Source organism: Microcaecilia unicolor, chromosome 7, assembly GCF_901765095.1.
Source record: "Microcaecilia unicolor chromosome 7, aMicUni1.1, whole genome shotgun sequence".
Lineage (NCBI taxonomy): Eukaryota > Metazoa > Chordata > Amphibia > Gymnophiona > Siphonopidae > Microcaecilia > Microcaecilia unicolor.
The window spans coordinates 302,655,556-302,683,106 of record NC_044037.1 but is presented as its reverse complement, the minus strand read 5'-3'; the positions used below and the strand labels follow the sequence as shown (position 1 = coordinate 302,683,106).

Here is a 27,551-nt window from a genome sequence, read left to right as displayed (position 1 = left end):
GCAAGTCCCTGGAGCAGTTTTTAGTGGGTGCAGTGCACTTCAGACTGGTGGACCCAGGCCCATCCCCCCCTACCTGTTACACTTGTGGTGGTAAATGGGAGCCCTCCAAAACCCACCAGAAACCCACTGTACCCATAAGGGCTATGGTAATGGTGTAGAGTTGTGGGGAGTGGGTTTTGGGGGGCTCAGCACCCAAGGTAAGGGAGCTATGCACCTGGGAGCTTTTTCTAATTTTTAGAAGTGCCCCCTAGGGTGCCCGTTTGGTGTCCTGGCATGTGAGGGGACCAGTGCACTACAAATGTTGGCTCCTCCCACGACCAAATGCCTTGGATTTAGCCGGGGTTGAGATGGGCGACTTTGGTTTCCATTATCACCGAAAACTGATGCCGGCCATCTCAAACCCAGCCAAATCCAATGTATTTGGCAGGCCCCAACCGTATTATCGAAACAAAAGATGGGCGCCCATCTTTTTCGATTATGCGGTGAAGACCGCCTCTTTGTGGCGCCGGCCAAATAGATGGTCGCCGTTTAATTATGCCCCTCTATGTAACTTTGTAATCCTAAGTGCTTTGAAAATACGCCTATGTACACATCTCCATGTGCCTCAGTTAGGGATGAATTAGCTGGGGGGTAGGTGCCGTCTCCAGTTCCCACCTTGGCAGCAGTTGAGTCCAGTTCAAGGACCTGGCAGAAAATTCATTTATACCAATCTCAGTGGCTTCTTCCCACTTTTCCAGAACCTCTAGAGTTGCCCTCTATATCGTTTTTGGGTCCCAGATTCCAGAACTTCAAACACTACAATGTCTTCTTCTGTTACATGAGGTCACCTTTAGATTGTAAGCTCTCTTGAGCAGGGACTGTCCTTCTCCATGTTTTAACTTGTACAGCGCTGCGTAACCCTTGTAGCGCTTTAGAAATGCTAAGTAGTAGTAGTACTATGAAATAGATAATATATTTATGTAACAGAAGAAGATATTGTAGTGTTTGAAGTTCTGGAATCTGGGACCCAAAAACGATATAGAGAAAATTCATTTAGTCTGGTTTAATCCCAGCTCTGCCTCTTGCTTTGCACGACTCAGTTCAGGCTCTGCTTCACTTAACATTATCAGCTAAAGATGCAAAATTATGGTTCAGAGGAGGAACTGAAACCATTATTCCCCTTCACCTACAGGTTGGTTCCTCTCCTTTCTCAAGAAGTAAAACATCCCATTTTGTAAACTTCACTTTTTCTACTTTTGTTTTGTTTTGTGATACTTTAGGGAGCAAAGAATACTCAGCACTAAATTTCATCTGGAGGTATCTAGCATACTTGGAAAGGTTCACCTGGGTGCCCTGAAATCCCATTTCTCTTTCTGATACGCCTTTCGACCTTGGGCAAGTTCCTTAACCCTCCACTGCTTCATGTGTGAGCCCCTACCACAGAAAAATACAGACTGTTACATACCTGAACATGACACCTTTAGCTTGGATTTGGAAGGGCAGGTAATTAAAGTCCAGATCTCATATTTGCATGATAATTTAACCACTTAGATCTACAGCTTTCCACAAATTCACATTTCTTAAAAACACATCTTCAGACATGCTTTTTTTGGCACCTTTCAGGCACTCACTGCTCTTCTGCTCCTGCCCTGTTTATGGGGAAATGTTTAACACATCTGACAAATACAATTCACTTCATGCCACCTGCATGGAAACTCTTATGCTTGGGACAAAAGGGGGCAGTGAGAGAACTAATATGAAAATCAAGTGGTGATGTTCTTAGCTGGAGGGCAGGGGGCTGATGCACGGCAGTTTGTCGGGAGCAGCTCCAGACCCCTGCAGGTGAAGCTCTTAAATGTAATGAAGACCAGCCAGGGAGCCCACCTGTGTCCTGGGAATAAAAGAGCCCCTCCCTAGCCTTCTGCTAAACAGACTAGACTTCTCTGTACTGAAATTACTGGGTTGGTGGTAGAGGTAAGCTATGGTGTAGGTTTATTTATTTCACTGATTTAGGACTTTATGGTTTTGATGCTTTAGTTGTGAGTAGGTAAAAGTGATTCAGTGTTTACCTTTTGACTAAATATGACCTCTAAGAGGGTGTCTATTCCTACTCTCTGGGGAAGACCCTTATTGCACTGGTTTCCTAACCATACTGTCAGCTATAGCAAGGACGGTTCAGGTCTTTATCTGCTGTCATTTACTATGATACCAGTGGTTTCCAAACCTGGTCCTGGAGGCACCCTGGCTAGTCAGGTTTTCAGGATACCCACAATGAATATTTGAGAGATCTCTCACTCTCATAAATATTCATTGTGGGTATCCTGAAAACCTGACTGACCAGGTTTGGGAACCACTGGGTTAGGTAATGGCATTATACACTAGGTGTATTACACCATCTCTAGAGGAGGTGACCTGCTTAAAGACTTCAACTGTTAAGTAGTCCTGAAACAATTTTTTTTTTTTTTTTTTTTTTTGCAGTCCCTTAAGCTGGATGTGTAGTACATGGTGTCCCTGCTTCTAACTCTCAACCAGTTTTACTAGTTGACTTCCAGTATGTTTCCAGAACCTAGATGCCATAGTCCCTAGTCTCTCCACCACAGGAAACCTGAAAAGCCTTTTCACTTGCACTGTATTGAGCCTCTGTAGCTTTAAAAAGTCTTGACTTGTCTCCTTGCAGTGGTGGCTGCCTAGTCAATACTCTCCATGATTGCATGGAACAGGGGTGTTGGCTTACTTTAGTGTAGAGGATTAAGAGTTTAACAAAACTCCCTACCCCCCCCCCCCCCCCAATGTGATAAGGAGATAATGTTTATACCCAAAACACATTTTTTTTGGAAGTCAGGATAAGTAAGAGTAATACTAGAAACCTGAGTGTGCCGTGGAGGAGAAGATAGAAATGGGGTTTTAAGACTTGGGTGGCACAGCTTCTAATATTGTAAGTCTTCATTCTCTGAAGTATCTGCTCATCTTCAGTCTTATGTTCCTGGATTGTTTAGGTTCTTTGACTTATAGATACCATCATGTCTCTAGGACTTCATTTTTGGCTAATATATCTGGCCTGCTTCCCTAGTATAGAAACACTTGTTCAGTCACTGAATAACAAGTACTATATTGACTGGAACAATTCCTTTGACCTTCATTCGAGAGAATCTGAAAAATGTAATTCTACTCACCTACTTATTCAAGTCTTACCTTCCTGCCCCCCCTTCCCACCACCAAAGCTACAGTACTATTTGTGTGTGTTGGCAAAATAATGCAACAGTTCCATGAACCTTTTCCATAGGATTCCCACAAAGGCATCTGTGGGGATGGGGTCTATGGGTGCAGACTGGAAGCAAAAGTGGTACCAGGTGACAATCCTGCAGGGTCTAGGAACAGTGAGGCAGGAGGGGAGTGGGCTAATGGAGATGTGATGGGAAGGAACTGGGGTCCATGGCGGTTGAGCCTATATTAGATACCAAGGACATCAGGTGCTGTCTGTATTGGGTCCCCAATTACAACAGGTAGTGTTCTTCTCTCCCCCCTCCCCCAACACACCTCCATTGGTGACTTTTGTTTTCCCATTGGTCTATAGATCACCTCACCATAATGCTTCTACAATAGTGATGCCTGTGAAGGTAACTGCTTTCCTCATACTTCACTAGGAGGGGGAGAGAAGACACTGAGACCCTGGGATTGTATTTGCTGTTTTGTGTTGTCTGAGCTTGTTGAATTGCTTGTCTTGGCAGTCGGTATGAAGCCTGGCACTGCTGCCAAGAAGGAGCCTGGAACCAGCAAAGCAGACAGGCCTGCCCTAAAGACTAGAAAGGGGAAGAGGAAGGAGACTTATTCCAGCTTCATCTTCAAAATTCTGAAACAAGTAAGTCTCGGACATGCCAACTGCATGGAAAATCTTGTGCTTGGGACGTAAGGGGGAAGTGGGAGAACTTATATGAACTGGCCCAGTTCAACCAGTAGGTAACTGGAAGGGGGCACTGTCGGTAAAGCACAGCTGCAGCCAAAGCAAAATTGAGATCAACAGATGCCTGAACTTAAGAGCACTTTATTCGCAGGTAAATGTAGGATCCTGCTTTTTTTTTTTTAATTCTCTGATCATGAGCAATTCTCAAAATAACAGGGCCGCAAGGCTGGCAAATGCTTATAGTAACAGCTAGCAACAATCTTTTCAACTCCGATTCTTCACAAGAAAAACTTTTATTATATAGGTTTTCAATACTCAAACCACATCAATTGTTCAGTTCCATTATTTTATAAGGTGACCTCAGCGGTACTCATTGCCAGAAATGTAGACATAGCAAAGTCAGTCAGCACCCACTTCATCAGTCCACCCGATTCTATAATTTTCCACTCTATTCTCTTATCAATTAAATCACTTTTCTCTTTCAGACTAGGGGATTCAGCTGAAAGAGAAAAGATAAGTGATTTAAATAAGTTAGTTATTTAATTGATGATAGAATAGAGTGGAAAATTATAGAAGTCGGGTGGACCGATGAAGTGGGTGCTGACTTACTTTGCTATGTCTACATTTCTGGCAATGAGTACCGCTGAGGTCACCTTATAAAATTATAAAATAATGGAACTTAAGTGTGGGTTGAGTATTGAAAACCTATATAATAAGTTTTTCTTGTGAAGAATCGGAGTTGAAAGGCTTGTTGCCAGATCTGATGTGATTGAAAAGTTTGTTTGGTGTTGATTTCAAAATTTAGCCACTACTTGGTTTATAGTAACAGCTAAGCAGTTAAGCTAGTTTAAAAGCAAGAAACTATACATTCTTACAGAAAAGGGAGACAGTGCTGTACTAAAAGTTCTGGTCTCATCCTCGGTGTAGGGTTTTTCCCCATTTAAAATCTTTTGAAACATAAATGAAGGCAGATCCATTTGAAAGATTTAGATGGTGACTGCACTGGTGCACTTTACTCATGTTAAGTGTGAGCTTAGTTTTACTGTGACTGGATATGAGATTGGGTGGCAGAGCCGGTGGCGGGAGGCAGGGATAGTGCTGGGCAGTCTTATACGGTCTGTGCCAGAGCCGGTGGTGGGAGGCGGGGCTGGTAGTTGGGAGGCGGGGATAGTGCTGGGCAGACTTACACGGTCTGTGCCCTGAAAAGGACAGGTACAAATCAAGGTAAGGTATACACAAAAAGTAGCACATATGAGTTTATCTTGTTGGGCAGACTGGATGGACCATGCAGGTCTTTTTCTGCAGTCATTTACTATGTTACTATGATGTAGGAGAAATGAACATGAAAGAGTTCATGGTCAAATATCCAGTTGGTACTGGAGTTGCAGAGGTGATATTAATGGCAGTAAGTCTCCAGATGGTGGTTGATTATATTGGCTTCTCTAGTGGTTTGTTGCATGTTATCCCAAGTTTAGCTACAATTAACTGTGTTTCAATCCCTCCTAATGGAGAGGAGCTTCTAGTCAGCTGATGGTCTGAGGTGACCAGAAGCTCCCCTCCATTAGGATTGGCGCAGTAGTTAACTTCATCATCAAAAGGTGTTTAAGCTTACTAACGCACGTCTCTCTACTAGGTGCACCCTGATCTGAGCTTGTCCCGCTTGGCCATGGACATCCTGAACTGTTTAAACAATGATATGTTTGAGCGTCTGGCCTCTGAGGCTGCCAGGCTGGCTCTGTATAACAAGAGAAGCACCATCACCAGCCAGGAGATCCAGGATGCAGTGAGGCTGGTGCTCCCTGGGGCGCTTGCCAAGCATGCCGTGTCGGAGGCCAGCAAAGCAGTAGCAAAGTATCTTGGTGCTAGGTGATTACTAAACATGTTTTGTATTTTGATAATAAAGATTTGACTTTTTTAAATATCCTGTGTGCTGCTCCTTTAATTTACCCTCCACTGGTCTAGACTGGGAGGGTAACAAGTTGCTGTGGCTGGGCTGCTCTACCTGCATGTGACCCAGCAAGATGGCCGCCTCCAGGCTAGGCACCACATTGAGTAGGGGGACAGAGGCCAATGGTGCAGGGTTTAGTCAGGTAATGGCTGCATCAGGTTGTCTGGATTTTGATTCGGGCATGGTACCAGATGAGGCTGAACTATATCAGGAGTACTCTTCCTATACATGGGAGTTTCCAGTGCCTTGCCTCTTTTCCCCCTACCTCAAGGAAGCTGCTAAACATTAGGGATGATGGCAAAAGGCCAAATTGCAGTTTCCTCTCGTGGAAGGATGCAAATCCCCTAAAGCAAGTTTGGATCTGAAGAGAAGGGGGCTGGGACCAGTTTCCCAGGGGTGGGCAGGGCTTTCCATGGATGTCTGGGGACAGGGTCAGGAAGAAATCTCCTTTCTGTATGAAGATACTAAGGGAACCTATTCATCTCTGCCCCCTCAAGTGTCTCCAAGACAGACTTGCATTGCTTCACTCAACAGGTCACTATGGCCATGACATCTTTAGTCCAGTAAATGTTATCAAAATTATATTTTGAGATGAGGGTGGAGGGTAAATGCCATTAGTTTGCTACTGTCTTGGGTGGGCTTCCAGGTCCCACAATTCAGGCTTTGGCATACATGAAAATTCATTAGCTGGGATTATGTTGGGACTCATGGCTCCTGCATATTTATTTTATTTAGATTTTGCTCACACCTTCTTCAGTAGTAGCTCAAAGTGAGTTACATTCAGGTACTCTGGATATTTCTCTGTCCCAGGAGGGCTCACGATCTAAGTTTGTACCTGAGGCAATGGAGGGTTACGTGACTTGCCCAAGATCACAAGAAGCAGCAGCGGGATTTGAACTGGCCACCTCTGGATTGCAAGACCAATGCTCTAACCACTCTGCCACAGTATTGGTTGGGGGGGGGAAAAAAGGGGACCATATTATGTCCACTGGTAGGCATGTGAATAAATTATTAGGATAGCTAAGAAGGTCTGTTATGATAGTTTTAGAACAACTCAAATTGTTTCTGAGAGAAGTACTTCGCAAACTGGTCTGCAGATGGATTCGGTTCATTAACAGCGGTTAGAGGCTGAGTATCAGATTAGTGACTAAAGCATAAAGTTTCCATGTGTTTAGTGAGAACTCACCTATCTATTTTTGTATAATAGGAAGTTTTAGCTTTCATAATTTTGTAATTGTATTCGTTCAATGATTTTCTCCAAGTAGTCCAATTTTCTGCATTTAGATTTTTGACCATACTCTAGACTTCTGCATTGTCTTTTTGCCTCAAGAATCTTCTCTGTGAATCAGGGGCCTATTTTCTTAAAGGGCCTAGATTTTGTTTTTTCCTGGTGCTATCTCATTCAGTATGTGAAGTTGATTGAAGTTCATCATAGAGAACTTTAGACCCAGAATTTGATAGCGTTAATTTTGTCTCTAGTTTTGAAGGTGGATCTTTTAATGACCATATTGGAGTTAGACTGTCTTGTTTCCAATTAAATGTGAAAGTCAGTTTACTATGGTCTGACCAGGGTATGGGAGACTATTGGACTCATTTTCAAAAGATGGACATCCTTCACCCAGAGATGTCCAAATTGGTATAATTGAAACCTGATTTTGGACTCTCCAACTGCAGTCCGTCACAAGGACATCTACATTTCAAGGGGGCATGTTTGAGATGTAGCGAAGGCGGGACTTGGGCATGCCTAGCACTTGGATGTCTTTGATCCATAATCAAAAAAACCAAAGGGTGCCCCTGACAAACACTTGGACGTCTTCATCTGGACAAGTTTTATTACGAATAAGGTAAAAAAAGGTGCCTGACATGACCAGATGACCACCAGAGAGAATCGGGGATGAGCTCCATTATTTCACCCAGTGGTCACTAAACCCCTCCCACCCGCAAACATCTTTAAAAATATATTGTGACAGCCTCAGCTGTCATACTCAGATCCATGACAGCACATGTAGGTCCCTGGAGCAGTTTTAGTGGGTACTGCAGTGCATTTCAGATAGGCAGACCAGGCCTATACCTCCCCCCCCTACATTTGTGGAGGAAACAGCGAGCTCTCCAAAACCCACGGTACCCATATACAGGTACCCCCTTCACCCATAAGGGCAATGGTAGTGGGGGGGGGGGGCTCAGCACACAAGGTAAGGGAGCTATGTTCCTGGGAGCAATTTATGAAGTCCACTGCAGTGCCCCCTAGGGTGCCCAATTGCTGTCCTGGCATGTCAGGGGGACCAGTGCCCTCCAAATGCTGGCTCCTCCCACATCCAAATGGTTTGCATTTGGACGTTTTTGACATGGATGTCTTTGGTTTCAAAAATCGCCGAAAGTCAGAAACGCCCATGTCTAGGGATGTCCAAATTTAAGGATTTGGACAACTCTGACGGTATTTTCGAAAAGAAAGATGGATGTCCATCTTTTTTTTTTTTTTAAATACGGGTTTTCCCCAAACCTAGATTTGGACGTTTTGCAAGGACATCTAAATCGCAACTTGGACATCCCTTTCGAAAATGCCCCTCCATGTCACTTCTGAAATATAAAAGTTATTTGGATCCATGAATCTATAAGCGAATATGTCTAGTTGATGACCTTCAGTGTGAGCTGGATTATCAATAGAGAAAATAGGAAGGGAAAATTGCCAAGAGTTCAGGAAGTTTAGAAAACTCTTGGCATTAAAATCATTTGGTTTGTCCCGGTCTAAGTTAATGTCACCTGCCACTAGAACATTGTCTAAATGAACTCAAAGTGTTAGGGATAAATTCAGTGATTTCCTCTTCTGCTTTATTCCAATTACCTGGAGGACAGTGTAATAACAAACAGATTGTTTGTTTGGATAGTGATTCATTAGTGATGTTGCAGGAAACACTCTAGTTGGGTGACTGCAATTTTGAAATTGGATTAACGTATAGCTATAATTTATAAATTTTTTTATCTCCACCCCTTTGCTTGTCTCCGAAGAGATGACATCACTGGTAACCTGGGGGGACAAATGTCATGTAGAATATTTGTCTCAGTATATCTTCCAGGTTCACCAAGATTTCTTTCAGTTCCTCCGCATCATCACCCTTGAAAGTAATTTCCGGTACAGGCAGATCTCGTACATCTTTTTCTGTAAAGACCAAAGCAAAGAATTCATTCCGTTTCTCCACTATGGCCTTGTCCTCCCTGAGTGCCCCTTTTGCTCTTTTGTGATCTAACGGTCCCATGGATTCCCTTGCAGACTTTCTGCTTCTGATGTACCTGAAAATGCTGTTACTGTGAGTTTTAGCCTGTGTGGCAAGTTTCTCTTCAAGCTTTCTTTATTAATGCTTTGCATCTGACTTGCCAGTGCTTATGTTGCTTCTTATTTTATTCATTTGGGTCCTTTTTCCGTTCTCTGAAGGACATTCCTTTGGCCATAATAGCCTCCTTCACTTCAACTTTTAACCATGCTGGCTGTCGTTTTCTCTTCTTTCCATCTTTGCAAATACATGGAATGCATCTGGTCTGGGCTTCCAAGATGGAATTTTTGAATAATGTCCAGGCCTGATTAGTGTCCTAACCTTTGCAGCCAATCCTTTTAGCTTTCTTTTTAACCATTTTCCTCATTTTATTATAGTCATCCTTTAAAAAATTAAATGCAGCTACAATAGATTTCCTTTGTGGGTTCATCCTGGATAGCAGCTCAAACTCTTTCCCAGGGGACCCAACGCTGTAACCTCTCGCACTATGCCCTGCACACCACCAAGGACCAGATCCAAAATGGCTCCTCCTCGTCGGTTCCTGGACCAGTTGCTCCAAGAAGCAGTAGTTTATTACATCTAGAAATGTTATCTCCCTGGCACTCCCTGATGTAACATTTATCCAATTAATATCAGGGTAATTGAAACCACCCATTATTATAGTGTTGCCCAATTTGCCAGCTTTCCTAATTTCTGTTAACATTTCTTCATCTGTCTGCTCATTTTGTCCTGGCAGACAGTATAGCCTATCAGTATACCCCTTCCCTTCACGGAATTTTTATCCATAATGATTCCACGTTGCTGTTTCATGTGAAACATTTGACTTAATTCCCTCTATCATATAGCACAACCCCCCTCCAATTTGATCCTTTCAATCATTGCAGTACAGTTTGTACCCTGTTAACACAGTGTCCCATTGATTGTCCTCTTTCCAACAAGTTTCTCAGATGCCTATTATATCTACCTCATCATTTAGTGCTATATATTCTAACTCTCCCATCTTATTTTTAGACTTCTAGCATTTATATACAGGCACTTCAAATTGTGTTTTTTCCTTGGATTTATAGGCTGCTTAGAAATTGATGGGGGTAATGTGCATCCTTTATTCTGTGCTCTCCTTAAGCACACCTGGTTTACTTTCAACACTATTGAAACCTCTCTACTGGGATTCCCTAAATGTCCAGTTTCAATAGTATTCTGCAAGGATATTCCACACGGAACCATGAATTCCTGGGTGACTGTTGGCTCCCCCCCCCCCCCCATTCAAGTTTAAAAGCTGCTCTATCTCCTTTTTAAAAGTCAGCGCCAGCAGCTTGGTTCCATTCCGGTTAAGCTGGAGCCCATCTTTTCGGAACAGTCTCCCCCTTCCCCAGAATGTTGCCCAGTTCCTAACAAATCTAAAACCCTCCTCCTCCCTGCACCATTGTCTCATCCACGCATTGAGACTCCGGAGCTCTGCCTGTCCCTTGGGCCCTGCACATGGAACGGGTAGCATTTCAGACAATGCTACCCATAGAGGTTCTGGATTTGAGCTTTCTACCTAAGAGTCTAAATTTGGCTTCCAGAACCTCTCTCTCACATTTTCCTATGACACTGGTACCCACATGTACCAAGACAGCCTGCTCCTCCCCAGCACTATCTAAGATCCTACCTAGGTAACGCGTGAAGTCTGCCACCTTTGCACCAGGCAGGCGATCCTCACGTCCGGCAGCCATCTGCATGCTTAATGATCGAATCACCAACTACAACAGCTGTCCTAACACTTCCCGCCTGGGCCGACGGAGAAATATCCTCGGTGCAAGAGGATAGCGCATCCCCTGGTGGGCAGGTCCTTGTACAGGAGTAAGTCCTATTTCACCAGGGTGCTGCTCTCCTTCTAGGAGACCTCCCTCCTCCAAGGAAGCACAGGGGCTGCCAGACTGGAGGTGGGATTCCTCTACAATGTCCATGTAGGTCTCCTCTATCTATGTCTCCTTCGGGTCCTCCAAGTCTGTTAGTAGCCTCAAGAGAACAGACCCCTTCTTTGAGAGCTAGGAGCTCTTTGCATCATTCGCACACATATAACCTCTCACCAACTGGGAGATAATCATACCTGTGACACTCAATGCAAACGACTGGATAGCGACCCTCTCGCTGTTGGACTGCTATATCCATCTTAGTATTTTTTGAGTTTTTCAATAATTTAAAACTTGCTAAGGTACTAAGGATATTAGTCTAATATAACTTATATGGTATATTGTGTGATTTATTTAGTGTTTTCTTCTTAGAAAGTAATGAAATGTAATTAAAACTCTGTAAGAGGACTCCTCCCTTGTTATCCTAATTAGAATAACTGACTATAAATGAAGAGTTGTGGTGGGGTGGGATTGAAGACTAAACCAGGGTCTGCTGTGCCATTAGTAAGGAACTCCAGAAAAAGCAGTGTCCGAATGAATCAAAGGCAAAATAGATCTCTGGCCTGGAAACATTTTAATCCAGCAATAACAGACCCTGAGTACGCACGAACAATTTCTGCCCATTTCCCAGTTGCTTGGCTCCCCCCAGTGCAGAGCACAGGTCAAACTCTCTTTAATGTGCTTCTCATCTTCAGAATACAGCTAGCTGCTCCGTTGTGCATTCAATAACGTTACAAGGTCTAACGGTGACACCGAGCTGCTCCCTTTCCTGGTTTTAGCCCACTGAATGCAGGGATCTGTAGTTCTGAATTCCAAGGCTAAAAGCTCTACATGCAATGAGGTAAACCCAGGGCTGGATTTCCTCATGTTCTGCAGAACCAGAACCAGATGTGTTCTCCTTGTACATCCTTATTACACTATTAACATGCTCAGACAGGACTGCCAAGTGATTCCGTAACGTCAGGACAAAGCTGCTCCAGTCCTGGTTTACCCCATGGCAGGCAGAGAGCTGTAGTTCTGATATCCATAAGGAAAGCAGGATATGGGGTAAACCAGGCCTGGATCAACCTGCCCTGAAAGAATGAAGCCAGCTGGTAACCCCTATGCACAACTGCTAAGTCAAATTGTATGAGTCCAAGCTTCTCTTCACCTTATTATCGGAGTAGACTCTGATGCAACAATCTGTCCTCCGCGCTTAACGTCCGCAAAAAGGACAGTGTCGTGTCTTTTAATTAAGAGGAATCCCGGAAAGGACTAGGTTTGTTGGATGTCCGGAATGTGTCCTCTAATGGCATCCCGGCTGAAAAGGGAGCGAAATACTCTGCAGCAAAAGTGATGACATCATCTGGTTTACGCAGTAGCAGGAACTGGAGGAAGTCTGACAGCAGGAGCCTCATTTCAGGGTGCCGCCGGATGTAAGAGGCATGGTCGGCACTCAGCTCCTCCTGCAATGGAAACACGGAGTCAGGAGATCTCACCCCAAAGGATGGCAGGGGAACACAGTAACCATTCCTTACGTGTAAGATTATTAAGCTGGGGACGGAGGGGAATAATCAGTGTCAAAAAAAACATATTTTCATGGAAAAATCACCTCCTAACTCCTTTTCCTACTGCAAAAGTATGAAGAAATTTTCATTCAACTTAAAGTTATCAATAGAAATCAAACAAAATAAAACATGGAAAAGAAAATAAGATGATACCTTTTTTATTGGACATAACTTAATACATTTCTTGATTAGCTTTCGAAGGTTGCCCTTCTTCCTCAGATCGGAAATAAGCAATGTGCTAGATGACAGTGTATATAAGTGAAAACCTTCAAGCATTACTATGACAGTCTGACAGGGTGGGAGGATGGGGGTGGGTCGGAGGTATGCATGGGGACATCAAAGCATATCATTGATATTCTAACAGGGTGGGTGTGGATAGGTGAGGGGTGGGGTGATCAACAGAGACATACAGCTTTATGGTTTATAATGGGTTAGGAACCCCAGATCCTTGTTAAGTCCTTTCTGTTGGGTGTTAAAATATTCAATCATTCTGACTTCAAAGGTCTTGCGTTCTTGTATGGTTTTAAAGTTACCTTTCAGTATTCCAATACAGCCAGTAGGGCCCCCACCCCGGTGGGACAGCACTTCACAGAACCAGGACACTGTACCAGTGATTTCACAGTGAGAATACTGAAAGGTAACTTTAAAACCATACAAGAACATAAGACCTTTGAAGTCAGAATGATTGTATATTTTAACACCCAACAGAAAGGACTTAACAAGGATATGGGGTTCCTAATCCATTATAAACCATAAAGCTGTATTTCTCTGTTGATCACCCTCCCCTCACCTATCCACACCCATCCTGTTAGAATATCAATGATATGCTTTGATGTCCCCATGCATACCTCCGACCCACCCCCATCCTCCTACCCTGTCAGACTGTCATAGTAATGCTTGAATGTTTTCACTTATATACACTGTCAGCTAGCACATTTGCTTACTTCCGATCTGACGAAGAAGGGCAACCTTCGAAAGCTAATCAAGAAATGTATTAAGTTATGTCCAATAAAAAAGGTATCATCTTATTCTCTTTTCCATGTTTTATTTTGTTTGATTTCTATTGATAACCTTAAGAGTGGACTAAAACGGCTACCACACTCATTCAACTTAAAGTAAGAGATGTGATGCAAATTCCCCATAACTTTCTTCACAGATCGGGCTCCACTTTTCATGTTTTTAAGAAGCTCGTTCCTTAACATATGGAATCTTTCAATGTAATGCACATTTTTGGTTGCATTTTGCTTTGCATATTAAAAAGAAATGATATGAAAAACCCTCTATTGTTGCATTTTGCATTTCACTCATAACCACAGGAATTTTCTATAAGAATTGTTATATACCTGCCAACATACCTGGGGCTTTTCTCAGCCAATCACAGTGTGGCTAATACATCTCTTTATAACACTGCATAAAGCAGAGAGCACATGACTGCACAAAATTTTTGAAAATTCTGCATTGTTTATAGTGTTTTACACAGAATTTCCTCATCGTAAGGCCTGAAATTCCCTTCTGTCTTTTCCCTCCTCAGCTTCAGCCTTCCTAGTTCCATCTCTTCCTCTAACTCCTAGCAAGACCCTTAATTCTGCTCCCAAAGTCTTCTCCCACATACAGTACCCCACCTCTCATTCTCTTCTCCCCCAGGCATTCACTCCCACTTCTAATTCCGCCTCCTCCTCTCCCCAGCTCTCATTCTATCTTTCCCACCCTCTCCATGGCACAGACTGAAGCTTCATTCTTCCCCCCCCCCCCCCCTCAACACCAGCTTGTTCTGCCCTCACCTCTATGACACAATCTCGGCTTTCACTGCCCCTCCCCTGAAAACCCAGGGCACACACTCACCTTGCTCTGCCCCCCTCCTACCCTCCCTACATGGCACGCTCAGTTTGTTCTTTCTGCTCCTTCCCTTCCCCATGGCACACTCACCTTGCTGTGCCCCTCGCCAACCCTCATGGCGCATTCAGTCCATATCGGCTGTTCTCTCCACCTCCCCCACAGAGATCACATGGCAGGAGGAGGAAGTGGACCCCTGCACATCGGGTCACTTTCTCCTCCTCTGTTGGCTTAGACTCCACTGTGAATATGAAGTATGCAGTGGTTGACGTCCTCAACCTCCTCCTTCCACGTGATCTCTGCAGGAGAGGGGGAGAGGGCAGCTTAAGCCCGCAGATTTGCAGAACTGCACCAGGAGTACTGTGTGCATGGGAGAATTTGAAGTGTCCTACTGATCCACAGATCTGCACTTCTGTTCCCATGTGCTGTGTGACATGGGCTTAGGCCCAGATGCACAAAACCTAACGAGCCCACAACTTGCGTTTTAAACTGGTTCCAGCCAGTTTAAAACGCAAGTAGTTCACCCCGGGCATGCACTAAGGGCATTTTCCCTGCCACGGTAGCAGGCAACGAAAACGGAATGCAAATGTTTGAAAAGCTATTATAATGAGCTGCACTACCGTTTTTCCGATTCCCTTACCGTAGGAACCCTAACGAGATGTCTGACCTCTTGTTAGGGCTCCTGTGAGGGAATCGGAAAGGAAAAGGGCCCCCAAAAAAGGTAAAAAAGAAAAAAAGAAAAAAGCAGGGAGCACATGTGAGGGCGTCCTTTAAGGACGTACTCTCCCTGCGCTTCTGAGAGACGTCTTTTTTTCGCATTTTTTTTTTAGCTCTGCCGGCGCTGGTGTTTTTCCCCCCTTCTATTTTGTCTTTGCCGCCCCTCCACAGCAAAACTTTTATGTTTTCCTGGTTGCCGGAGAATCGGGACGTCCCTTTAGATTAGGCTCCTCTTCCTGGTCTCTTCAGCCAATCAGAGCGCGTTTCACTGACAACAGCCAGCTAAGCCCGCTTTGATTGGCTGAAGAGACCAGGGAGAGGAGCCTAATCTAAAGGGACGTCCCTATTCTCCGACTCAGGTACCGAAGGACTAGAGAATGCAAGTGAGCTACAACGAGTAGCTCATTTGCATTCCCTATCGTTGATGCATTCCCGTTCCCTACCGATTTGCTATGGAATCGGTAGGGAACGGGAATTACCAATGTCTTTAATGCATCTGGGTCTTAGTCCCATCGGAAAATCTAACATTGGGCCTGTTTCCACTTCAGCTTAACACCACAGCTTTTTTGTTAATGACAATGTTTTGCCTTGGTACTTTTTTTCCCCTGCTTTTCTGCGTTTGCAGCTGGGTCAGAATCGGCCCTTACTAGCATTAAAAAGTGCCATGAAACCAGGTTGAGTTTAAGGAAAACCAATACCTGCTCTTTGCCTCTTACCTTCCGGTCCAAAAACTGGGAGTATAGCTGGGCATCTGTTTCCCAATTCAGTGGCTGTTTCCCAAACGTGGGTTTGGGATCTATGACTTCTGCACATGCAAAGAAAGAAGTGAGTTTAGCTACTGTTCTGCTGTTCAGTCCCTCCCTACACTCACAGCTGAGCCTCGTAGGATGTATTGGGAAGGGGCTTCTGGTTTGCACTGATCCATAGCAGTGCTTTACAAGGCCTGCTCCCTCTGACACACATGTGCTGAGCAATAAAAACAAAACAAGTGAGGACAAATGTGGAGGAAATCCAAAGAACTTTATTGAGAGGCATAAAACGACCCGACACGGCCGTGTTTCAGCATCAAGGCCTGCATCAGGGGTCAAAGAAATCTCCTTTGGTTGTTACTTGATTAGAAACCAAGAAAAAATCTGGTAATGGACTTCCCACAAATTCAGAAGTTTAAGAGCTCAACTGTAACACGTCTCAACGGCAGTACACAGAAGTGACGTCAATCAAGTAACAACCAAAGGAGATTTTTTTGACCCTTGATGCAGGCCTAGATGCCGAAACACGGCCGTGTCGGGTCGTTTTATGCTTCTCAATAAAGTTCTTTGGATTTCCTCCACATTTGTCCTCACTTTTTTTGTTTTTATTGGTTTTAATCTGCGTGAGGATTTTCCTCTTCGCTTTTTGTTTGCACACATGTGCTGAGACCCATGTCATGCTCACAGAAGATTGTAAGTACTATCGGTGTCGCTGTCCCCCAAATTCTGACACCTTAGGCCAGGCCTCAACAAAGTTTACAAAACCTAGGAGCCAGCAGTGGACACCTCTCTTGCTTCTCCCTCCCTATCCTTCCAACATTGTCCACAGTGAAGTTGGGGGGGGGGGGGGTGGAGAGAATCCCCTTCCAGATCAATTTAGAAACTGGTTTACTAAGGGTTCTTCACCTATTTTGTGTCTGTGGGCAAAGAAACTTTAGCAAATCAGCTTTACAGTGCCTCCGGAAATCACTGGCAAAAGCCAGCCGTCTCCCTTTTCAAAGATTCGGTCAGCTGTGTGACAGTACCCTCTAGATATGTTGGGTATTATTAGGAAAGGTATGGAAAACAGGTGTGAGGATGTTATAATGCCGTTGTATCGCTCCATGGTGCGACCGCACCTTGAGTATTGTGTTCAATTCTGGTCGCCGCATCTCAAGAAAGATATAGTAGAATTGGAAAAGGTGCAGCGAAGGGCGACTAAAATGATAGCGGGGATGGGACGACTTCCCTATGAAGAAAGACTAAGGAGGCTAGGGCTATACAGCTTGGAGAAGAGACGGCTGAGGGGAGACATGATAGAGGTATATAAAATAATGAGTGGAGTGGAACAGGTGGATGTGAAGCGTCTGTTCACGCTTTCCAAAAATACTAGGACTAGGGGGCATGCGATGAAACTACAGTGTAGTAAATTTAAAACAAATCGGAGAAAAGTTTTCTTCACCCAACGTGTAATTAAACTCTGGAATTTGTTGCCGGAGAAAGTGGTGAAGGCGGTTAGCTTAGCAGAGTTTAAAAAGGGGTTGGACGGTTTCCTAAAGGACAAGTCCATAAACCGCTACTAAACGGACTTGGAAAAATCCAAAATTCCAGGAATAACATGTATAGAATGTTTGTACGTTTGGGAAGCTTGCCAGGTGCCCTTGGCCTGGATTGGCCGCTGTCGTGGACAGGATGCTGGGCTCGATGGACCCTTGGTCTTTTCCCAGTATGGCATTACTTATGTACTTATGTAGATAGGTGAACCAAAGAGGCAATTGCCTCTGCGTCATATGTGAACAAAAACCTGGGCCCCCACTAGTCTCTCTCTCACTCGCTCACTCATACCCACCCCCAGCCTTCACCCAGTCTCTCTCATCTCCCCCAGCCTCTCTCCTAACCCTATCTCAGTCTTTACCCATTCTCTCTCTTTCTCTCAAACTCCCCAGCCTCCACCCACTCTCTCTCTCAACCCCCCCAGCCTTCACCCACTCTCTCTCTCAATCTCCTCCAGCTTTCAGTCTGTCTCTCATCCCCACTCCTCAACCTTCACCCACTCTCTCTCTCTCTCTCTCTCTCTCAAACTCCCCAACCTTCACCCACTCTTTCTCTCTCAACCCCCCCCCCCCAAGCCTTCATCCACTCTCTCAAATCCCCCAGCATTTGCCCACTCTCTCTCTAAACCTCCCACAAGCTTTTACCCACTCTCTCTCAAACCCCACCCCTCAGCCTTCACCCACTCTCTCAAATCCCCCAGATTCACCCAGTCTCTCTCTCAACCCCCCACCTCAACCTTCAGCCAGTCTCTCTCTCTCAAACCCTCCCTTAGCCTTCACCCACCCTCTCTCAAGCCTCCCCTCACCCTTCATCCACCCTTTCTGAAGCCTCCCCTTAGCCTTTCTCCCCAAACCCCTGCTCAGCCTTCACCCACTTTCCCTCTCTTAAACCCAACCCTTCATCCACTCTCTCTCTCTCTCAACCCCTACCCCAGCCTTTACCCACCCACTCTCTCTCTCTCTCTCTCTCTCTCTCTCTCTATCACCTCACAGGCTGCCTTTGCAGAGGAAACAGCCTGCTTCCTAGCCCCTGTTCCAATTCAGGTCTCATGGAAACTTGAGCCAGGCTGTACAGGAAGTTCAGGCTGGTATCACAGTTTCAAGTCCTGCAAGGCTCCTGAGTTTCCTGCATTGCATGGCTCAAGCTTACATAGGAGAGCCAAATCATGGTGCAGAACCATAACAGATGCCAGGCAGTGTTACAAAAAACCCACTAAAGTTCAGAGGGGCATTAACTTCTGGGTACCAGTGTGCAATTTCTAGGCGCCATGGCGACTTGGCACCCGTGATTTGTTGAGCCCTGCCTTAGGCAAATATCTAGTCTGCCTAGTGGTAAGGCTGGCCCTGAGCAGGGGCTTTTCTTTGCTTCGCAGTGCCTGCTCTAGTCCTAACTCCTCCCCTCCTATCCCTGAATGATAGGAGAGGAAGGGCTGGGTTAGGGAATAGAATGGCTCACTTTTTCATTAACTGTGGGCTACCATGGGGCAGAAGGCAGAGGGTCTTCTCTGAGACACTCTCAATACAGTTGGGACAAGAGCCACACAAGTCTACTACTACTACTACTATTTAGCATTTCTATAGCGCTACAAGGCGTACGCAGCGCTGCACAAACATAGAAGAAAGACAGTCCCTGCTCAAAGAGCTTACAATCTAATAGACAAAAAATAAATAAAGTAAGCAAATCAAATCAATTAATGTGAACGGGATGGAAGAGAGGAGGGTAGGTGGAGGCAAGTGGTTACAAGTGGTTACGAGTCAAAAGCAATGTTAAAGAGGTGGGCTTTCAGTCTAGATTTTAAAGGTGGCCAAGGATGGGGCAAGACGTAGGGGCTCAGGAAGTTTATTCCAGGCGTAGGGTGCAGCGAGACAGAAGGCGCGAAGTCTGGAGTTGGCAGTAGTGGAGAAGGGAACAGATAAGAAGTCCATGCCTATCTATGCCCCCCTGGCATAGGATACAATTTCCCAAGGAACAGCAACTGAGAAGAGCTGAGCGAAATCCTACTGAAGCCCCAACAGGACTATTCTCGGTACAGAGTACCCTTCTCCACCACCGCCAACTCCAGGCTCCGCTCATTCTGCCTCGCCTCACCCTATGCTTGGAACAACCTTCCTGAGCCCTTACGCCAAGCCCCCTCCCTGCCCGTCTTCAAGTCTTTGCTTAAAGCCCACCTCTTCAATGCTGCGTTCGGCACCTAACCCTTACCGTTCGGTGAATCCGGACTGCCCCAATTTGACTGCCCCTATCGGACCGACCGTTCACTTGTCTATTAGATTGTAAGCTCTTTGAGCATGGACTGTCTCTCTTTGTTAAATTGTACAGCGCTGCGTAACCCTAGTAGCGCTCTAGAAATGTTAAGTAGTAGTAGTAGTATTACATATAGCAGTGATTTAACCAGAGCTGAGATTGTGATGTCATAATGCCTCATTCCACCAATGCCTAAGAGCCAACCTCATCAGTGATGTCACAATGGCTTGATTGGCCTATATTTGTCTCACTCTTATCTATTAGATTGTAAGCTCTTTGAGCAGGGACTGTCCCTCTATGTTAAATTGTACAGCGCTGCGTAACCCTAGTAGCGCTCTAGAAATGTTAAGTAGTAGTAGTAGTATTACATATAGCAGTGATTTAACCAGAGCTGAGATTGTGATGTCATAATGCCTCATTCCACCAATGCCTAAGAGCCAACCTCATCAGTGATGTCACAATGGCTTGATTGGCCTATATTTGTCTCACTCTTATCTATTAGATTGTAAGCTCTTTGAGCAGGGACTGTCCCTCTATGTTAAATTGTACAGCGCTGCGTAACCCTAGTAGCGCTCTAGAAATGTTAAATAGTAGTAGTAGTAGTACAGAGATGCCTTGTGCACTCCTTACCTTTCTCAATCAAAACAGGCATCTTGAGCACCTTCATAGTAGTAGGGGATCCCACCTGGACACGACTGGACATATGTCTGAGGAAAAACAAAATAGAACTAGGTGTCTGTCTGAAAATATTTAACCATGTAAATACATTTATAGGCACTTCTATTTGCTTTATAAACTCATTGTGTGTAAATTGGATGTTATATTTAATATACCAATTTTTTACATAAGTGAGTGAGATTGTGTATGTGTATACATATATATATATATTTTATTTCATTTTATTGCATATCAAAACACATGTTTGTAACTCATTATAATTTTGATCCTGTGCAATATATTACATCATTTTTATTATGATAGATCATTATGATTGATTTTCATTATTGTTATATTTAATTATATACGTTACGTTTTATGACCCATATATGTTGCATATTTTAGATGAAATGTTTTCATTTTTATGTTTTTAAATTATATTATTTTATGTTTTTAGACCCCTGATGAAGGGTTTGTAGCCGAAACATGGACTGTGTAGGGTTCCAATAAACATTATTTTGGTGCTCTTACTTCCGTGTCTTACGGACTGGTCTCTTTGGATTTGGCGCCCTTCCGACCCTGTGTGTTTTGTCTATCTTGGTTTGTTTGAGGAAGGATTGGACATCTTCTTCTTTTTGAGGAAAATAAAATCACATTTAAATAGCTACATCTTCTCCTGGGTCCTGTATAACACTTATGCTATTTGTCTGATCTTGAGGTCAGTGGCGTTGTCTTGGGTGGGCCTGAGCGGGCAGGAACTCACCCACTTTGGGCTCAGGCCCACCCAGCAGCAGCACACCCTTGCTATGGCTAGTGGAAGACTCCTGGTATATCTCCCTACCCTCCCTTGCTGGTGATGTCTCAACCTCTCCCTCCCCACACGCTTACCTTTTAACCCTTCCCTTCCAGAGGCTGCCAGCACTTGCCTGTCCATCTCCCTGTGGTCTGGCATCTCGCCCTCCTTCTTCTACTCCTCGTCTCACTTGTGAACTGACATGTCTCTCTCCCTCCCTTCCCTGCTGCCAATCCAACATCTCTCCCTGTCTCTGCCCCCCTCCCCCATGTATCTTTTAAAACTTTCCTTCTAGAGGTCACCAGCACTGAGCAGCAACTCATGTATGAGGCTCTACTGGCCCCAGATCCTTCTCTGTTTCCACAGAGGCAGGATTGCATCAGAGGGAAGACTCTGTGGCCAGTGCAAGCAACGTGTGTGTACTGCTGCTCACTGCTGGTGACCTCTGAAAGTGAAGTTTTGAAAGGTACATGGGGGGTGGGGAGAATTGAAAAATGGTGAGAGATATCAGATTGTCAGCAGGAGAGAGAGAGAGATGCTGGTTCCTGAGTGGGGTGAGGAGTGGAAAAAAGAGGGAGAGATGACAGACCATGGGCAGGTGGGAAGGGGTGGCGAGAAAATTTGTGGCCATCCATTTTGGGCTCAAGTCCACCAAAAATTGGCTGTCTGGCTATGCCACTGTGGGGCAGTGGCGTTCCTAGGGCGGCTGACACCCGGGGCGGATCGCCGATGCGCCCCCCCCAAAAACGACACCTCTCCCCCCCCCTGGCGAAACGACACCCCCCTCCCGGGTGCATTTTTACCTGCTGGGGGGGGGGGGGGGGTGCCGCGCGCCTGTCGGCTTCGTTCGTTCCATTCTCCCTTTGCCCCGGAGCAGGAAGTAACCTGTTCCGGGGCAGAAGGAGCTGCAGCGAACGAGCGAAGTTAGCAAACTCGGAGCTGACAGGCGCGCGCCGTGGCACCCCCCACCAGCGTGCACCTGGGGCAGACCGCTCCCACCTTGGTACGCCACTGGGTATTTCAAATCCCATCCCCTTTCCCTATCCCTCCCCCTCTCCGGCCTGTGAGGGTTCCTAAGTTATTGACACACACTTGAATTTTTGAGCAAAGCATGGCAAAAAAAAGTAGATCGTTTATAATTCATTTAATGACATTAACAAGGCTTCCCAAGCTGAGCAGAGCACAGCCTCAACATTTACAGGCAAATGAGGCTCTAGGAGGCTCACTTTTTATTTTATTTATGGCACTTCTTAGTAGCTCCGAGTGATACACAAGCCAACACTTTAATAAAAACGTGCATTTGATCTGGTGGATGCTGGATGTCTTTTGGGTAGATATGCTTATCTGGGAATAGGTGCTACTTGTCTTAGAATAGCCATACAGGGTCAGACCAATGGTCCATCTACACCACTATTCTGCTTGCCACAGTGGCCAATCCGGGGCACAAGTACCTGGCAGAATCTCAAATAGTAGCAACATTCCATGTAAAACCCCAAAGAGTAGCAACATTCCATTCAGAATCTCAAGTAGTAGCAACATTCCATGTAGAACCCCAAAGAGTAGCAACATTCCATTCAGAATCTCAAGTAGTAGCAACATTCCATGTAGAACCCCAAAGAGTAGCAACATTCCATTTAGAATCTCAAATAGTAGCAACATTCCATTCAGAATCTCAAATAGTAGCTACATTCCATGCTACTAATCCCAGGACAAGCAGTGACTTCCCCACGTCTATCTCAATAGTACATTATGGACTTTTCTACAGGAACTTATCTAAATCTTTTTTTTAAACCCAGATATACTAACCACCGTTGCAAACATCCTCCAGCAACGAGTTCCAGAGCTTAACTATTTGTTGAGTGAAAAACTATTTCCGCCTATTTATTTTAATAGTATTTCCATGTAATTTCATTGAGTGTCCCCTGGTCTTTGTACTTTTTGAAGCAGTGAAAAATCGATTCTCTTTTACCTGTTCTACATCATTCAGTATTTTCTAGACCTCAATCATATAAATCATATAAATCAAAAGAGATATAGTGGCATTAGAAAAGGTACAGAGAAGGATGATGAAAATGATAAAGGGGATGGGATGACTTCCCTACGAGGAAAGGCTGAAGCATCTAGGGCTCTTCAGCTTGGAGAAAAGACGGCTAAGGGGAGATATGATAGAGGTCCATAAAATAATGAGTGGCGTGGAACGGGTAGACTACTCTTTCCAAAAATACTAGGACTGGGGGTAACGCAATGAAGCTACAAAGTAGTAAATTTTAAAACAAATCAGATAAAATATTTCTTCAGTCAATGTGTAATTAAACTCTGGAATTTGTTGCTAGAGAATATGGTAAAAGCGGTTAGCTTAGCGGGGTTTAAAAAAGGTTTGGATAACTTCCTAAAGGAAAAGTCCATAAGCCATTATTAAGATGGACTTGGGGAAAATCCACTGCTTATTTCTAGGATAAGCAGTATAAAATGTATTGTACTGTTTTGGGATCTTGCCAGGTACTTGTAACCTGGATTGGCCACTGTTGGAAACAGGATGTCGGGCTTGATTGACCTTTGGTCTGTCAAAGTATGACAATACTTATGTTCTTATCAAATTCCCCTCATCCGTCTCTTTTCCAAGCTGAAGAGCCCTAACCTCTTTAGCCTTTTCCCATATGGGAGGAGTTCCATCCTCTTTATCATTTTGGTTGCTCTGTTTTGAACATTTTCTAATTCCACCATATCTTTATTGACATACAGTGACTAGAACTGCACAAAATACTCCAGATGAGGTCACACTATGAAGCTATACAGAGACATTATAATGTCCTTGGTCTTATTTACCATCCCTTTCCTAATAATTCCTAGCATCCTGTTTGCTTTTTTGGCTGCCGCCGCACACTACACAAAAGATTTCAGCGTATTGTCTACAACGACGCCTAGATCTTTTTCCTGAGTGCTGACTCCTAAGGTGGACCCCGGCATCAGATAACTATGATTTGGATTATTCTTCCCAATGTGCATCACTTTGCATTTGTCCACGTTAAATTTCTTCATCTGTCATCTGGATGCCCCAGTCTTTAAGGTCTTCTTCCTGCGATTTTTCACAATCGGCATGTGTTTTAACAACTTTGTACAGTTTTGTGTCACCTGCGTTATTCATCGTTCCGTTTTCCAGATCATTTGCAAATATGTTAAATAGCACCGGTCCCAGTACAGATCCCTGTGGCACTCCACTATTCACCCTCCTCCACCGAGAAAAATGGCCATTTAACCCTACCCTCTGCTTTCTGGCCAATAACCAAGTCCTAATCCACCGAAGGACATTGCCTCCTATCCCATGACTTTTTAAAATTTAAAAATTTGTGGTTATTTTCTGAGATACAGAAAAATGTGTGCAACGTAAATCCCACATTTCCTTCCTCCTCTCCTGAGCGTTAAACAAACTTTGTGAGATCTTATAACAGCTGGAACTAATTTTAATATCTCTTTCTTATGGACAGAGCCACACTTACCCATCTGATAGGAAGTAGCTTTGCCACGTGATGGGAAGATCCACCTCTGACTGGATGGTCCTCTCAATCCCATACACATCTACCATGTCCTTCTCAATGGTCTGCTTTTGTAAGCCCATCTCATTCTAAGAAAGGAAAGCAAAAGAATCAGACACAGGGAGACAAAAACCAGAATCCTTGGAATAAACAGACTATGCAGTCCTTACCTTCTAGTTTAGATCATTTTCTAGTACCTCTGTGACATTGGGTGTGAGGGGCCCATAGGCTGAAGTACTGGAAAAAGCTTTGTCCAGTGGTAATGAGTGAATTTGTTGAAGCTGAAGTTCTGGGAGTCTCAGCTAGGTGGTTCCTATAAGGCTTTTTTTTTTTTTTTTTTACTGGGGAGTCTTAAGTTCAAAGAGATTAAGTGTGAATGCCAGTGAACAGGGTTCTGCTGTAAACAGGAAGTTGTGAAAAATATTAAACAGAATTCCCCCGATATTCAGCACTATTTAATCGGTCAGAACAGCTGCTGACCGGTCAAACAGCGCTTAACCGGCTATCCGCCGATATTCAGCGGAGAATAGCCGGCTATCCCCTGCTAAATATCCCCGGTTAGCGGACAGACGGTTATATCAAGCGATATAACCGGCTATCTGCTGATTTTTAAACCGGGTTTCGTGGCCATATTTGGCTGCTTAAAAACCTGGTATATCTTTGGCCAATTTAAAGATAACCAGCTAAGTCTGAATATTGACTTAGCCGGTTATCTTTAAGCCGGCCAAAAATAAACCAGATATTGAATTCCGGTCACTGGAAGCGGCCCGATATTGAGTATCCGGGCTTGACGCCAACTGTGGGAGTTAGCCAGTCTAACTTCCGCAGTCTCGATATCAGCCCCAATCAAAATAAGAACATGAACACAAAAATAAATCGGCCCAAACACCACCGTTATTGTTTTCTAATCAGAGCCCTGAGAAGTGATCTACAAAAATTATAGGCATGGGTGAATTCTTGGCAGGTAAGCTTTAACGCGATACAGGGTGCTGCGTTTGGAGTACAGAGGTGAAAGGCTGATGTGTGTGGACCGGTGTCTGAAAATCTCAAAGTGGTGAAACCATATGACAAGGTGGATGTGAAGCTGCATAGAGAGGGGCATAACCAGCGGAAAGGAACATAGCCGCCGAGAGGGGGCGGCAGGGGGTACAAACTTCCCTGGGCCTGGGCCTCCAAGGGGGGACCAGCGCCACAGTCCCACCCGCCCTCCGTCGTCGACCGTCTGCCCCCTGCATTTAAATCGCAGTCTCACCTCCGTGAAAGCAGCGCTGCAGGCAGCAGAACGCCTCCCTTCGGCCCTCCTTCCCTCCCTGTGTCCCGCCCTCGTCTGACGTAACTTCCACGAGGGCGGGACACAAGGAAGGAAGGAGGGCCGAAGGGAGGCGTTCTGCTGCCTGCAGTGCTGCTTTCACGGAGGTAAGACTGCGATTTCAATGCAGGGGGCCCGGCCCAGTGGCGGACGAAGGGGGAGGAGTGGCAGCGGCGACCTCGGGGGGGGGGGGGGGGGCGGGGCGGTGAGGGCGGCAGGGGCCCGGCCCAGTCTCTCGGCGGCCCTGGAAAAGAAGAGGTGGTAATGCCCCCGAACAAGTCGTTGAAGTGCTCAGTTTTGGGGGCCGTATCCTACTAAAGACATAAAAAGACTCAAAGCAGTTCGGCGGAAGTGACCAAAATGGTGTGGGGTCTGCACCAGAAGACCTGAATAAACCTTGAAGAGAGGAAGGCTAGGGGAGATATGATACAGAGACATTTAAATACTTGGCAAATCTAAATGACCAAGGAAACCTTTTTCAAACAAGGTGAGATCAAGCTGCAAAGGGGGAAACTGAAAAGCAACTTCTGGAAATACTTTTTTGTGGACAGGGTGGTGGATGCCTGGAATGGTGGTGGGGATGAAAATAGTGGCAGAATTGAAAAACGCGGGGGATAAACACAGAGGATCCCTATACGAGAAGAGGAGGGAATAAAAGCATAGAAAGTTCTATACAAAGTAAAACACAACTGACTCAAATACACACACACAAAAGAAAGGGAAAAAGTCATAGAGCACGTGGAAATAATTTTCACTGCTATGTGGGGGAGGAGTGGCCTAATGGTTAGTGCAGTACAGTGGTGTTCCTAGGGGGGGGGGGGTTGTGGGTGCGGTCCGCCCTGGGTGCACGCCGCTGGGGGGGGGTGCCGCGCGCACCTGTCCTCCGTTGTTCCGTGCTTCTTCTCTGCCCCGGAACAGGTTACTTCCTGTTCCGGAACAGAGAAGAAGCATGGAACAACGGAGGACAGGCGCGCGCGGCACCCCCGCCCTCCCCCAGCGGCGTGCACCCGGGGGGTACCTTCGCGGGGGGTGTCCTTTCGCCAGGAAGGGGGGTCCGCGCTGCATCCGGGGGGGGGGGCGCTGCACCCGGGGGGCGGGGTGCATTAGCGATCCGCCCCGGGTGTCAGCCCCCCTAGGAACGTCACTGGTGCAGTAAGCTTTGATCCTGGCAACCTGGGTTCAACTCCCACTGCAGCTCCTTGCAAAGGGTGATGTTGCAGTAATCATGAAACTCTCAGCAAGGGGGACCCTGATAGATGCTTGGGAAGAGGGACACAAGGCCAAAGTTTCACCTAGTCAAGTAAAATCAAATTTAATTTAATCTTATATACCACTAAAATCCCCTGGAAAGGTTCAGTGCTGTTTACAGTAGTTAATAAGAAAACAAAAAGGAAGAGGAAAACCCTCAGGTGCAACGAAGGCAATAGAACAAAAAAAGTGAGGACAGCTGAAGGAGTATGTCAAGAACTTTTTAATGTAACAGCTAAAAAAAATGACCCGACACAGCCGTGTTTCAGCTCCAAGGCCTGCATCAGGGGGTCTATTAAAGCTACATGAAAAACAAAATAACTAATTACATGAAAACTAATGTAATCAGACAAAAATGACATATATAAAATAGTCAACTTGAGAAACCTAACTTAC

General features: G+C 45.1%; 2 protein-coding genes across 2 annotated transcripts in view; one reads left to right on the top strand and one right to left on the bottom strand.

The window, feature by feature from the left end:
- Window positions 1-1,870: 1,870 nt before the first annotated feature.
- Window positions 1,871-5,755, top strand: LOC115474232 (histone H2B-like). Its single transcript, XM_030209610.1, has 3 exons — window positions 1,871-1,953; window positions 3,708-3,838; window positions 5,514-5,755. Exons 2-3 carry the CDS (start codon window positions 3,713-3,715, stop codon window positions 5,748-5,750), a joined length of 363 nt encoding a protein of 120 aa, XP_030065470.1. The 5' UTR covers window positions 1,871-1,953; window positions 3,708-3,712; the 3' UTR covers window positions 5,751-5,755.
- A 5,801-nt stretch (window positions 5,756-11,556) lies between these two features.
- Window positions 11,557-27,551, bottom strand: part of LOC115475147 (ciliogenesis-associated TTC17-interacting protein-like) — a 102,224-nt gene continuing 86,229 nt past the window's right edge. Inside the window, exons 10-13 of the mRNA XM_030210887.1 lie at window positions 24,563-24,687; window positions 20,246-20,322; window positions 15,806-15,894; window positions 11,557-12,437 (exon numbers count right to left, since the gene is read on the bottom strand). Of these exons, the coding sequence (XP_030066747.1) occupies window positions 12,225-12,437; window positions 15,806-15,894; window positions 20,246-20,322; window positions 24,563-24,687 (504 nt within the window). The 3' untranslated portion in view covers window positions 11,557-12,224. The remainder of the gene's footprint in view (window positions 12,438-15,805; window positions 15,895-20,245; window positions 20,323-24,562; window positions 24,688-27,551) is intronic.

Excerpts from the sequence above, each read along its gene's own strand:
- LOC115474232 (XM_030209610.1), top strand. The coding sequence starts at position 3,713 with ATGAAGCCTGGCACTGCTGCCAAGAAGGAGCCTGGAACCAGCAAAGCA. Across the intron at positions 3,839-5,513 it reads TCTTCAAAATTCTGAAACAA|GTGCACCCTGATCTGAGCTT; the intron begins GTAAGTCTCGGA and ends TCTCTCTACTAG.